This window comes from Halichoeres trimaculatus, unplaced genomic scaffold, assembly GCF_033239565.1.
Source record: "Halichoeres trimaculatus isolate MK-OKI-2021-1 unplaced genomic scaffold, fHalTri1.1 fHalTri1_scaffold_21, whole genome shotgun sequence".
NCBI lineage: Eukaryota > Metazoa > Chordata > Actinopteri > Labriformes > Labridae > Halichoeres > Halichoeres trimaculatus.
The window spans coordinates 18,364,436-18,378,974 of NW_027437199.1; the positions used below are offsets into that span (position 1 = coordinate 18,364,436).

The 14,539-nt window shown below is 43.2% G+C and overlaps 1 protein-coding gene across 3 annotated transcripts in view; it reads right to left on the reverse strand.

The window, feature by feature from the left end:
- plxna4 (plexin A4) overlaps positions 1-14,539 on the reverse strand; it is a 328,944-nt gene that overhangs the window by 276,513 nt on the left and 37,892 nt on the right. For all 3 annotated transcript variants that reach the window (XM_074697775.1, XM_074697774.1, XM_074697776.1), the window contains exon 2: positions 11,465-12,804. In XM_074697775.1, coding sequence (XP_074553876.1) covers positions 11,465-12,700 — 1,236 coding nt within the window. In that variant the 5' untranslated portion in view covers positions 12,701-12,804. The remainder of the gene's footprint in view (positions 1-11,464; positions 12,805-14,539) is intronic.

The following is a 14,539-nucleotide window of genomic DNA, read 5'->3' on the forward strand; positions in this document are numbered from 1 at the left end:
GGGGTCTCCTCTCAAGACAGAGGGACAGGAGAGCAGAGTCTGTATCTGGACAGAGGCCAGGCGCTGAGGCAGAATCAGGTCACTCTCAGCCATATCCATCTCTGTGCTTGTGTTTGGCTGCCAGCAGCGGCACAAAGAGAGCTCTCTTCTGGACTGTGTGGAGGGATCAGCAGATACAGAGAGGAGAGACGGGGAGTGGGGGGGGGCTAGTAGGCGCACGCGAAAGACTGGGAGAGAATTGCTCAATGCGATTAGCGAGGACTGAAAGAGATCCCCTCTCATACGCTCTCTGATGTATGGCCTAATCTGGCTTGCGTCGTACTCAGGGCCTGTTCCATTGGCTGCGGGTTCACCAAGTTAATGACACACATTAAACCACGGAGACATTAGGCTTCATGTCGCCGCTTAACGTTAGCGGCTCCGAAGAGTCCATTTTCCTGCACTTCTGGCGATTCCTTTTTAATGAAGTTATTATACTCCATGTGGCACTTTTAATGACTTTTCCTTCAAACTGTTAAAGTAAGCTGATTCTGCACTTTGTTTCTCTGCTTTAAGTCTCCATGTAGCATTTCTCATTTCTGATGATGATGATGATGAGCTTGTTTTGGAGGAGGATCATCCAGAAAAACGCCCTGACGAGGAAAGAGCAGCGAAGTAAAAATAAAAGGTATCTCATCGTGGTTGCCCTTTCGTACAATCAGCCACTCAGACACGGTGTGTTTCCTCAAGCCTACTGTGTGAAATGACTGACCTGTCAGAATGATTGGCTGTGCTGGAGAATTATGTAATGACTAAAGTGGGTTTGCAGTGTTCGCTCTTAGATATAATGTCAACATTCAATTTAGCTCGACGGAAACATTGGCTGTATGACTCCTGCAGAAACAATGAGTCACTTTGAAGCGAAGCATCAGAGAAAACTGTTTATTCTGCAGCTACATCAACGTGCAGGGGGATGTTTGGTGCATGATGGGAAAGCATCAGAAACTGGTGAGCTTATATCATTTAGGTGTAATTATGCTTTTTGCAGCATGAGTTTCTTTTTTTTGGCTTATTTTGGTGAAAGAATCAGATCTGGTCACCTTTTTATTCAGAAATGAAGGGTTAAATACAAATTAAGCTGGACTCTGCATTTATTTGTGAGCCTGTGAGTAAGAGTGTGTGTGCATATGTGTGTGTGTGTATCCAGCGGACCACGAGCCACTCTGCCAAAGCGTAGTCTGTCTGACTACTGATCCATGGTGCCCTCCATTGCACCAGCAACGCGTGACAGAGCACACCATGACACGCACACTATGAAGTAAACACACACACTGGGAGAAGCGAAATGCACAATCGGCTCTCCTGCTCGTGTCCTGTCTGCATAAATTGTTTCGCTCTATCCCTCTTCACAGAAAACTGTCTGCTTTGGAAACTGTCCAACCTTATAAGCGATTGAGCCATCTGAGGGTTCTTCTGCTTTTAGCTGCCTGTTTGAGGCGGAAACAGAGCGAGGGCGATGCAGAGAGCCAAGAGGAAAGAGAAGCATCGGCATCAAAGCCGTGCTGGTCAAATGCTCCTTCAAACACGGTCGTTTATTTCTGGTTTTTAATAAACGATTGTGTTACCTTGGTCACATGAAGCAGTGGAACTCTGCTAGGATGAGATTTGCATGTGTTGGACAGGTCAGTGTTGCCTTGCATGGAAATAATACCTCAAAATAAAAGATATCGACACCGACTGGTAAGAGTTTTTCTTGGTAAACAAGATATCATTCCTGAAAACCAGGCTGAGGTAAAACTTTAATTCTTCCTCTTAACATCAAAAATGCTATTTATCGTCTTGGTACTCTGATCGTCTTTCTGATGGCTGGTTTTTGCTGTTGTTTTATGAGGCAACCCCAGGGCGTCCCAAACCAAAGAGCTTTCTTGCAGCACTCTGTCTGAATCATACTCAAAATTCACTTTTAATGCAAGAGTGTCGACGCAGAGCACAAGAGCTGTCACTGAGTAGATTTCACTTCTTCTGTGCAGAGCACCCCGGGGACTGTTCCCAAAACCAGCCGCAATGATTAGAACTGAAGAGAGTGTGTGTGTGTGGGTTCACACACACATACACACACATACACACATGGGGTGTTTCAATGGTTGACAGTGATGTCATCTCAGGGAAGATGTGCCATCAGTCCTGACACTTTAGAGCATCACTGGAATGCAAAATGTGGATTGATGGTGTGAGTTAGAGGACATCCATGCTGAACAACACTGGAAAAGGCCTGACTTACACTCCCCAGGAAAAGAAAGTTTGATCATTTGCATGTTTTTTTGGCAGGTTTCAATGTGAGGAACACATTTTTAATTGTCATGTTTTGTTAATTCCTGTTTGCGGATGCTAGCACCTGCCAAAAGCTAGCTGAGCAGCTACAACAAACGATAAATATTGGTTAGAGAGAACAATTAAAGCAGAAAAGAACACTAACATGATGGTTTTGGAAACAAAATGAGACATCACCACAGTACAGCAGGAGGAGGTGAGTGACAGAGTCAGGATGGAAGTTCAAGAGATCCCAAGATGAGGAGGGGGAAGAGTTCACGCTGAAAGCTAGGATACAGAAAAATATTTTTGGAGAACTTCTAACCTCTGCTATTTTTGTTTGCTCGTCTGTAGAAAAGCAGAGAATCTGTCTTTTGGGAAACATAACCAAGCATAACTACTTGTTTTAAGTTGAACTGTTAATAAAGGTGCACCAATCGACCGGCTAATAAAAGAATCAGCTGATTAATAGCCTGTCCCTCAGCAGAAAGCTTTGACTTTCAAGAGGATGAGCAAAGACTGTTTCCTGGAAAAATAGTTTTTGACATGTGGTGTTAAACTGTACAAAGAAAAACAGGCAGAGAAAGGTTTGATTTGGTGTTGTGTTGGATAATAAGGGATGCACAATATTGACTCAAGTGAGCTAGCTAACATATCAGTGACTCAGGGTCCATCTGTGGGGCTGATCGGCTTGTCATAGGGTTCATGCTTTGTGTTAGGCAGAGCTAACGTAGCATAGAGCAAGCTAACTGCAGAAGCTAGGCAGTTTAGGTATTTCATCACCATAACATACCACACCACCTTTATTTATAAAGCACTTTTAAAAACATCCACAGCCGTAAACAAAGAGCTGTACAGGTAGATGAAAATAAAAAGAAAAGAACAGATAATAAAAACAGACACATAAAAGAAAACATACTAAAACCAACTAAAAGAAAATAAAAGGGAATAAGATCAAGCAAAGAGTTTTGCCAAGGTTACAAAGCCAAAGAATAAAATGAGTTTTAAGACGTGATTTAAAAGTGGACAGTGAGGGGGGGCCTCTCCAATGTGCAGAGGGAGACTGTTTCACTGGGTGCTATGTCACCACAGCTATATGTTCCCACATTTCTATGATTTTGTTATAAAATGTGGTTTTGTTTGTGGTCTTTTATAAACTCTACTTCAGCGAAACCTTTTTTGATCAGCCCTTTTATTTTTTCTTGGAATGATTGTGATTGTGATGATTTTTGGGTATAGACTATATAAAACATGGACGTAGTCTCACCAACGTCACCCGTCTGAAAATGAAGCACATCGGCTATAGCGGCCATATTGGTAGTGGCAGGGGCTTTGCCTACAGCCAGCCGCCTGTCGGTCACGTGACCCTCAGCTGTGCCTCTTATTGGGGGAGCTCGCGATCTTAATATCTTCCGAACGGCCGAGTTAGAAAAAAATCATCCCCCGTACAGTGGGTGCCGGTAGTGAAATTAGCGACTCAGACAGGAGATGTTTTTGAACCAGGCTGTAAATAGGTTAATTTCTGCTTTGAAAATGGCTTTTTTGGCTTGGTGTGTGTGTTACTTCTGGTACTTCCGGAGCCAGCCTCAAGCAGAAACTCGAGATTTTAGCACTTCAGCATTGTCTCATATTCTTAGACCAGAGGTTGCTGCTTGTTTCTGGGCTATGGGAGCATAGGGCTGACCCTCATTCACTGAGAACTCTAATAGCAACCTGCAACTCAGGTAAGCTTATGTTTCATGGGAAGGTGGTAGCTAGGGGTGGGTACTGCATTAGGTACTTTAATAGGTACTAACCGGTACCACTGACTTTTCATGCTGGACATGAACACAATATTGCAAGTTATGTACTGAAGCATAAACATGTTAAACTGAAAAAATATATTTAAATTATTTTTAAACAAATTGATATTTTTTACCACATTAACACAAAAAGTACTGAAAATTGGTACCGTTGAGTACCGGTACTGATTACCAGGTACCAGGCATCGGTATTGTATTGTTTCAAATGTGAAAGGTACCCATGCCTAGTGGTAGCACAGCAAAATATATCACAACCTGTGATATATTCCAAATAATCAAAAATCAAAGATAACAGGTTCATTTTGAGCAGCAACCTCTGGCTGTAAGAAATGAAGCAAATGCTGAAAAAGTTAAAACTGCAGTTCTTTGAGAGTCAGCTTACAGCTGACTGCAGAAACAGAGGAAACCATGTACCCAATGATCCAAAAAAGCAGATTTTACAGCATTAATAAACATGTTTACAGCCTGGTTCAAAAGACAGCATGGGTCTGAGTACCTCGTTTCTCTACCAGCACATACAGGGGGTGAACATTTTTTATAACATATTTTTGAAGTTATTTAACAGACAAGGTTTGCCCATTCAAGGGAATGGCTGACTTGACTGACAGGTGGGCATCCTGTAACTGTTTCCAGAGAAGCTAGCGGCCTCTTTGAAGCTTTTTGCTACAACGTCAATTTATTTTTCAGTCTATCATTTATGAAACAGACACATGTTGAAATGATAGATATTTTTTTAGGATGTAGCAGATTTAGAAGTTGTAATTTATTCAACCACAGCCTCCTTAACAAGATATATGAAAAGCTTAACATCATTAAAGGTTTCATTTGTTGATGCCTGTTGTGATGGAGTGGATTTGCCAAAGCTTGGTAGATTTAACGGCTGAGTCGTCCACACTAGTTCTGCCACCAGAGAGAAGGAGACAGAAATATCCAGTCTAATGACAAACACAACAGGCAAAGACAAACATGAAGGTTCCCAGTTCAGCCTCGTGTTCAAATGAATGTCATCCCGGCCTGCAGAGTACAGTGGAAGAGAGCCCACGACGTTTGTTTAATCACAGAATAATGATATTGTGATGGATTCTGACCTTTAGCGAGTGGTATCATGTATGGAGATTTAATTAGCGAGCCAGGGTAGCGGATATGCGGATGGAGTGGGGTGAAGTGGGGAGGAGAGGGGGAGCAGTCTGGATGTTCTTAATGAATCCACTAGCCTTTCTCTTCCTGAGGATGTGGCCGAGACTGACTCATCATCAGCATCAGCGGCAGCGGCAGCGGAGGCTGATTAAGCTCAGCAATCAGACAGAGGCAGAGTGATGGAGAGATGGTCAGCGCAGAGAGAGACAACACAATTCAAAGGTTGGTCAAACGGAAGAAAACAGATGAAGGAAAGAGGCAGAGAAAAGGAAACACAGAGAATGTCATGTTGGAGGAGTTCTTTCAAGTGGAGGATGAAACGAGGGGAGGGCTGAGCACGTGTCGGGAGAGATCAAGAAAAAGACTCAAAGAAACAGCGGCGACCGAGTAGAATAATCTAATTAATTGGAGTGAATTCAGAATGTGCAGTCGATAGCACATGACAAATGTGGAAGAATAGCCCGTGGCATGTTAGTTAATGACATGTAATTAATGATCATTAGCAGAAGGGACGAGGGGATGGCTGTGGCCTGTCAGGGACTTCCAAGCGACCTTGTGAATTTCTCTTCAGGGTTTACAGAGCGGGGTACCTTCAGCGTGCTTATGGGAAGCTTTGTAAGAGGATATAAGGGCAGAGAGGGAGAATAAGAAGATGCGATGGTGGCAACTATTTTTATCCTAACATGAATAGAAGGACAGGCAAAAGGAGAAAAGAGCAGCACAGGCAGAGAGCAATGAATCAAAGATGTGAGAGAAGAGAGTGGAGAGGGGGAATTTATTGCGATGCCGCTGTTTTGTTGTTCTGTTTTTTTTCTGCTGACACAGTGAACATGGAGGGAGCAGGCAGCGATTTTTTTTATAGGTCACATGCCACTTCACAATGATCTATGGATGCAGGCCCTTTGCAGACTTATACTGTTGAGCATGCATTATGTGGCTCAGCCAAGCGTGGCTGTTTCTGGGTGAGAAGAAGAAGAAGCCACCCCCCCGTAACTCCCCCCGTTATCATCTATCCTCTCTACTGTTTTCTCACCCATCATGACGCGCTCTGTACTTTCTCCTCTTTACTTTTCCCTCTTTCATTTCTGCCACTTCCACTGAAAGCCTCTTAAAAAAGGAAGAAACAAAGGTCTGACACTGTCTTTCACTTCGGCCTGCGCCCTGTAAATTAACAAGTGTCCTTGAACAAGTTCATACCTTAAGTGCAGGGATGATTTGATTGTTCTTTCAAAAACACTCGCCTCTCACTGTGTTTCAGGTTTAACACACCCCCAAAAAGGATGGATGGATGACATCATAAGACGTTTTTCAATGGCAGGAACTACCCAGAACAGCATGGTTTTTAACCATCTGAACTAGGGTCTATATTTAGTTCTAGGGTAATAAATTCACCCTGCCTGAGGGGAAAATACTTTCCAGATGTCCAGGAACTTTTGGAGGTGACGCCTTGAAGCTTAACATTTCTTATCCATGTTGCACCCACTTTGTTTTTATTCCACTTTCCATCCACAATAACATCACACTCAGCTGAGATTAGATTGGTTTAATAACTCCTGAACAATTGTCCTCGTTGAGCCTGATAGTGTGAATAGGTCTCTTTCAGCTCCCAGTGTAACAGTTTAAAGAGTGACCCTGTAAACTGGAGACCTTCAGCTGAACATGTCAGTTGGAATTAAGTGCACAACAACTGTTAAAACACAGATGAAGTCCTTGTGAATGCAACCTAGTTTAGTCTTATTCATGTGTATATCTGTCAAAATATTCCCATCAGATAAGTATTTAAAAAAAGGTGCATCCCACTAAACGTCATCAATCAACAGGTTCATTTTTAAGCCAAAACGCTGGTTGATCTTTGTTGTCTTCATACTTTAAATCATAGAACTGTTTCATTTTTTGCAGGTCGAAGCTGTTTGGGGAATTTTAAAATACTTTGATTGACTTAAGTCCACGTTATGAGCACTTTTCTCCATCATAGTGTCAACAAATTCATCTGCAGTGCAACAAACTGGAACATGCGGATGCCCCATCAAAATTAGTTCAGGCTGAATATCCTCCATGCTAACAGGCTAACTGTGGTGCTACATATGAACAGGCCTGTCTTCCCTTATATGTAATTTTTGATAAGTGGCTTTGGTCATTGCCCTACTGCCCTCTGCTGGTCTGGTGGTGTGTTGCAACTATTTTTTTTTTTCCTCTGTACGTCACTGATTTGATTTACAAAATCTGCCTGTATTGAAAACACAGACAAACCATGTAGTTCCTTGGCACGTTTTTTTAGGAACCACAGGCGCCAGTTAAGAATGTAGACTTTGTTTCTTAATTATATCTGTCTCCTTAAAGCTCCATAGTGGGCAGTGTCTGTGTGCTTACATAGCTTTTGAATAACATTAACTGCTTTAACACCCTTTTTCAAAGCTAAGCATCCACCAGTACAAACAATTGGCACCTATGCTAGGAACTTAGCATAGTTCCTGAACCTTCTGGTGGTAAAACACCTTTTGTAGTCAAAGCAGACTGAACCACAGTCACATGCTAGAACTGTTGTGATTTTTTTAAACTTCTTTTTAACATGGCCTCAAAGTGGACACTTGACACTTTTTCATGAAAAAAAATTACAAGGTAACAAGTTGAAGCTCACTGTTTTAGGCAGAAAAAAAACAAACACTAAAGATGTTAACTCTTTATATTTTAATCTTTAGCAGCTTGGATGCCCTCTACCATCCAAAACAAACCAACCCCTCGCTGAGTCTTTCACATTGCCGAAGGAAAACTGGGCAAGCTTGTGCAAGAAACGTGTAAGAGTTGAGTAAGACCCTTATTTGATATTTATGTGGCTGTGTGATTGCTCACTTAGATCATCTTAAAAGCGCAGGAACCAGAAAAGCACTTCCAGAATTCTCTGGGCATCTTGTTTGGTATGTTCGACACGCAGTACGAGCACGAGGGTGTAAACGTTCTGTGTGTTTCTGTGCTGGCTCTGCACACACAACAGGAGGCACGGAGGGGGGAAGATGTGAAGTTTAAAATACAGCTCTGATTATGCTGGAGAGTCTACACTGGCTGTCATGCATCATTTGAAGCGGACGAGGAATTAATCGGCAGTAAACATGCAATGATTCTAAGAAATTCAATCAGAGGATATTAGATATACAACATCCATCACTTGAACACGTGGACTGGAGTTTAGCCAACTCTGTCTCTTCCAGTATAACATGTTCTCTTTACAATGACAGTATTTACATCTATTAATTTGCTAATGCTCAGACAATAGGCCTTTGATTTATGTGTGTTTTTGTGTCTTTTAAAAAGCTTTGTATTTATGGCACTGAGGCTGCCAAGAATGATCTGCTCTTCATTTAAATAAACCACATAATAAACCTTTCACATATGAATGTATTTATTGCTCACTCTGCTTCGTCAAAGTGCTCTTCCCTCCTTTAAAAGCCACCGTCTCTGTTTTTACAGAAGTTTGCTGTCACGTGTGTGTGTGTGTGTGTGTGTGTGTGTGTGTGTGTGTGTGTGTGTGTGTGTGTGTGTGTGTGCTAATGTGTGTCAGAACTCATCTATCTCCTGCAGAGTCTACCGTCACTTGTTCAGCAGGGTCTAATTTATGCGGTGGCGGTGGTGATACTGTGGCGCATGCTGAAATGGCATCATTCCTCAGTGCTAACCCCTCACACTTCCTCTCCCCCAGGCATGATTTATCAGGCCCTCGAGCGGCAGACAAAGGTGCCCCAGAACGTGCGCCGTGCCAGGGACTGAGTAATAGATAAACACAGTGATTCCAGGACTAAACATGAGAGAGGGTCAGCGTCGCATGGCGTCTGCAGATAGAGCATGGATGAGGTCAGAACAATATGGACTGAGGAGCCGCGAGGGGATCAAATTTATGGTCCTGAAATATGATCATGACAAAGCAATCAAACGCTTGTCACAGGTATTTGTGGCTGTATAAATTTTCATGTGTCGTTCATGGAGATAGTAAACATGAATGAAATAGGCAAAGATAAATAGTGCTATGGTTTAAACCAGGGGCGTTCAAACAGTTTTTCAAAGGGGAGCAGATGAGACACCCCCCCCCACCCGAATTGGGACCCCGTTGTAAACAAGATAATAAATACATCTACAAACTTAAACTTGAGAAAATAACCAACGACCAGAAGCTATAACTGACATAGTCTTTTAATTGTAAATGAAACAAATGTTTGTAACCTATTTCTCTAAATGACTTCATAAAATCAGTCACTGGGTGGCATCAAACATTACAGACGAAATCAAACCCCACCTGTCCCTCAGTTTTCTACAGTGTTGTGTGCTACGTTAACATCAGCTAACTCTGCATCCTATCAAGGACCGTCCTCCATTAGGGGGCGATATGGGGAAAATATGTCAGGGTACTTTTATGGCAGGATCAGGGTCTGGATTTTATCCAGGTAGTTTGTTCAATGATGTTTTTAAGGCTATTTTGAACTAAAAACATTTCAGACCCAAATATTTCATATCTTGCATTCTGATCTATGAACTATGAACGGGCTGCACGGTGAGTCAACAGTTAGCGCTGCAGCCTCACAGCAATAAGGTCACCAGTTAAGAAAATGAAATTCAGTCACTAGGTGGCGTCACACATACTTGTGCCACCATTACAGAAATCAAAGCTCACCTGTCCCTCAATTGACTCATGATACCCGATAAGTGGTCAGTTTTCTGTGGTGTTGCATGCTGCGTACACATCAGCTAACTCTGCATCTTATCAAGGTGAATGTTCTCCATTAGGGGGCGATGTGGGGAAAATGTGTCAGAATCAGGATTTTATAAGGAATGTTTATTTATTGATGTTCTTGAGACTATTTTGAACTAAAAACAACATTTCCAACCTAAATATTTCATATCCTGCATTCTGAACTATTTCTATAACCCATTTTCTAATTTTAATCTAGTCTTGGGCCAATAAATGAGGGTTTTTTTTGTTCGACCCTATATGTCCATTAAGCACATTTTGACATCATGATAAAAACATTAATTTAAAGACACCAGCTTTAAGAGTTCTTAAGTTTTCGCAGAATGTACAGAGCTTCAGCTTGATGCGAGCCACAACTGGTGGCCAGGTCAACTTTGTACATGTCTGGTTCAAAACAAAAAACAATTGTGAGTACAGGATTGTTTGCTTCATGAAAAAGTTATAGATCAGGGGTCTTCAACATTTTTCAGACCAAGAACCCCTGATGGAAAGACCGAGCAGGGACCCTGTGCTACATGTAACTGTACCTTGTTAGTGTGCATTCAATAGTAAGCTATCCTGGGGAACCTGACAGAGCTGGTATGAAACATGTAGCCCCGTGACTGGCAGAGCAGCATTACAGCAGCTGCTGTGTTACTGAATGTGTGTTTCTGACTGAAAGATAACATCTTTGTCCCCTTTGTATCCACTAACATGTGTTCAAAGACAATAATGTAAGTAAAATTTAAAAATTTGTGAATAATTCTTTGCCAAAAAAGTCACAGACCTCCTGTTGAAGATTTCTGTTATAGATGATATTCCTGATGTACTCCTCATTTAAACACACTGCCTCATGGAGGAACACAGTAACAAATGCACTCTGATCAGGGTAATGCTCTATTACTTGAGGTTGGCAGCTTTTCTCAATGATGTAACATGAGATCAACAAAAAAAACAAATGCTCACACAGCCCTTGCTGTTTGTGTAGGTGGTCTAAACATGAAACACCTAATTTAACCCTGTTTTTCTTTGTGCACAGAGTGAGAAATCAAATGAAGTGAATCACTGAATTTGTAATGCTGTTATGGAGAAATGAATTATGGTAATTTGGCTGAACATTGGGCTGCATTGTTTAAAGGAGGAGTGGATTAAAAGAGGTGGTGGATGGTTAATATCGCTCTCTAATAGGACGGAGAGTGAGCCCTCAGAGGAGAGCAGTGTTCATGGAGACCTCCTGCAGGGCTTGACTGCTCATTGCTGATACATATGTATGTCAACTGATCACAACTGATTGAAATGATAAAGAAAAGTGAATAAAAACGAGTCTGAATTGAGATGTAGCTGGTCCAATTCTAAGGGGTTATATTAAAGCAGATGTCACAGTAGAAAACGAGTGCTCACAAATTATATGTGTAATAAGAAAGAGCCCTTCCCAGGCTCTTTTGTTTGTACCCATTGCTCAAAGTCATGCAATGTGTGTGTGTGTGTGTGTATGTGTGTAAGCATTAGATGTACTCACCGCACTGCTGCAGGGAATATCTTTGACTTTGAGCCAGGCCAAGTCCAATGTGCCCAGACCCCTGTAGCAGGACTGCAGCCTCTCCTTGATTTTCTCATTGATCTTCCGCAGAGAAAAGACACACAGCGCGGAGTCCTGCGAGGCCTGCCGAGGCCGCCTCTTTTGGCCTTTTGAGAACACAGCGAACAAAACATCATCGTCCGGTGCCACATCCAGCGAGCGCGCCAGGATAGCCCCAGCTTTGGAGAGGTAGGCTGCCTCCAGTAATCGATACTCCACGTTGCCGCTAATGCATCCAATAGGCACCTCCACGTAGGAGTTGAAGGCGGTGTCTGCCTTGCAAAGGCGGACTATTTTGGAGGTGTAGACCTGTTCCCGGCCAGCAGATGAGGACCCTGTGGTTGGTCCAGCCCCCATTTCAGGCTGCAGTGTCAAAAAGTAGACAAAGTTCCCACTGGCAAAGCCATAAATGTAGTAAATGTCAAAGTCTGGGATGACAGTGAAAGTATCTGAGGGGATCTTTATCATGGAGGCCACAAACTCATCATGGAAGACGTATGCAAACATGCCGTCCTCCTCTGAGTTTCTGGCCAACTTGCGGCTAGAGATTGTAGGAAAGTACTCTGGTTTGCCGTCTACCGCTGTGGCTACAAAGAGCATGTCCGGAGAGGCATTGCCATACGAAACAATGACACCAAACACAGAGCCGCTCTCATTGACACCAGAGAGGTAGTGCTCCTTCTTGTGGAAGGGCTCTCCGAGTTTGAAGAGGTCATCCAGGCGCAGGAGTTTGCAGATTCCCTGGTAGAGGCTGCCACATGCCAGCAGCCGGTTCTCCCGATAGTCCATCAGAAGCATCTTGTTGACGTTGTTGGTGAGCGTTAGAGGCTCACTGCAGGGCTGCACAATTCGAGGAGGGTAGCACTTACGGTTGTCTTCATCTGGGCCAGTCTCATGGGAAACTTGGACTTCCAGGCCCGGGGACAGTTTGTATATGCGGTTAACGGCCCCTAAATACACATTACCATTGCGATAGTCCACCGCTAGATGGTTGAATGTCCACTCAGGGTTCTCAGCACGAAACGATGCATACTCCTCCTCCTGAAGGGAGGCTGTGATCACCTGGGTGCCGATACTGTGAGCCTGCACCACTGTTTGTGACGTCACAGGAAATGCCAGACTAGACAGGAAGCAGCAGACGAAGAAGCAGGTCCGTGTCCTGGTGAGGGACGTCATGGCTGTGCTGAGGCAGGGGGTGGTGAGGAAAGGGAAGGAGGCTCAGTCCAATGCTGTCGGCCAATCAGGATCAAGCCTCTCTTGAGATGGAGGACATTATGTTTCTAAAGAGGGAAGAGAAAAAACAGTTACCACCAGAAACACATTTTCATAGTTTATGCTTTATGATGACGATGATCTGTCCTATTTCTTATTGGATCTGGCACAGATCAAAGTATCTTTACAAGAAACTAATGAGGAAAAAGGTGAGAAGGGCACACACTTGAGACTCCTGCACATTCTATACTTAGAAAAGAAATGGGCTAGATGACGAAAGGAATGAGGTTGAGGCTCTGTAGTGGTGTAAAAGCTGGTGTGCAGACGAAGCTTTAGCCAATAGCATCAGCAAGTCTTTGGATTGCAGAAGGGGAGCAGAAGAGGAGGAGTAATACAGTGTCTCAGAGGAGGTGATCAGCATGGCTCTGCACCATCTCTCTGCATGGACCCCTGCCTCCCTCCACCCTTCCTTGTCTTTCTGCTCCAGCCGCCATGCACCTAATTGATTCTCCCCTTGGAGTAGCAATTTGCATGCTTTGGCGATTTCTCTCTCCTCTCCCAATAGGGCAGCTCACCTGCTGACACTGCTAGCAGAGAGAAAAGGACCGTCTTCCTCTGTCTCTTTAACATACCTGCAAACACACGCTCACTCGCACACAAAGCAGGTTTACGGGCAGAAGAGGAACAATTAGGGAGGAAACGCAAGTGAGTGCAGAAATAAGCTTCCCTTAAGTCCTTAGGTCATTTGCAAAGTCTCAGCATTACACACACTGCCGATACAGACAAGCACACACACTGAAACAATACGTCAAACAAAGCTGAATTACAGGCAAAGCTGCATCCTGCACAGTGCATCGTTCTTATATCAATACAGTCAAAGTGATTACTACAGGGAAAGGACAGCAGTCCCTGTAAACATGGTGGCCTGGTACGTGTGCTCTCGGCTCATTAAGGCCTCCCTGGTGACAGGTTGGATTATGTGACCATAGCAAAGGGCCCCTTTCACAATTCCCAGCACTGTTCACTTTCCTATCCTCTCCAAATGAAGGTGTGAATTAAAAAAGGGTTAACCATTCTGAGTACACTGCCGGCCACAGAAAAAGGTCACACTCTCTAAGGTTGATTTCCATCCAGTGTTGCATTAATTTTTCACCATGATTTTTCATTGATGATGGTAGAGTCTGACTGCTGTCTGTCAGCAATCAGTGAGGCTAACTAGAAAAAATACTTGTATTTGTGAGGGAGCATAAAGATTGGACACTGGAGCAATGGAAGAAGGTCATGTGACCTGATGAGTCCAGACGACCCTGTTCTCGAGTGATGGGCTCATCAGGGTGGGGATGGGTACCTTTCACATTTGAAACGATACAGTACCAATGCCCAGTATCGGTACTCAATAGTGCCAATATTTGGTATTTTTTTGTGTCAATGTGATAAAAAATATCAATTTGTTAAATAATAAAATGTTTTTTTTTCCAATTTAACATATTTATTCTTCAATACATTATCTTGTAATGCTGTGTTCATGTCCAGCATGGAAAATCACCTACTCTTCCACTCCCTCACAGTCACAAGGATGCATTTAGGTACCTAAACATGGTACCTTTTGGTTTTTCCTGAATCGGTACCCAGTACTTTTGACAGAATTTGGTCAGTGCGAATAAAAGAACCTTATTTGGTACCCATCCCTACATCAGGGTAAGAAGAGAGGCAGATGAAGTGATCACCCATCATGCCTAGTGCCTACTGTCCAAGCCTGTGGGGGCAGTGCTATGATCTGGGGTTGCTGCAGTTGGTCAGGTC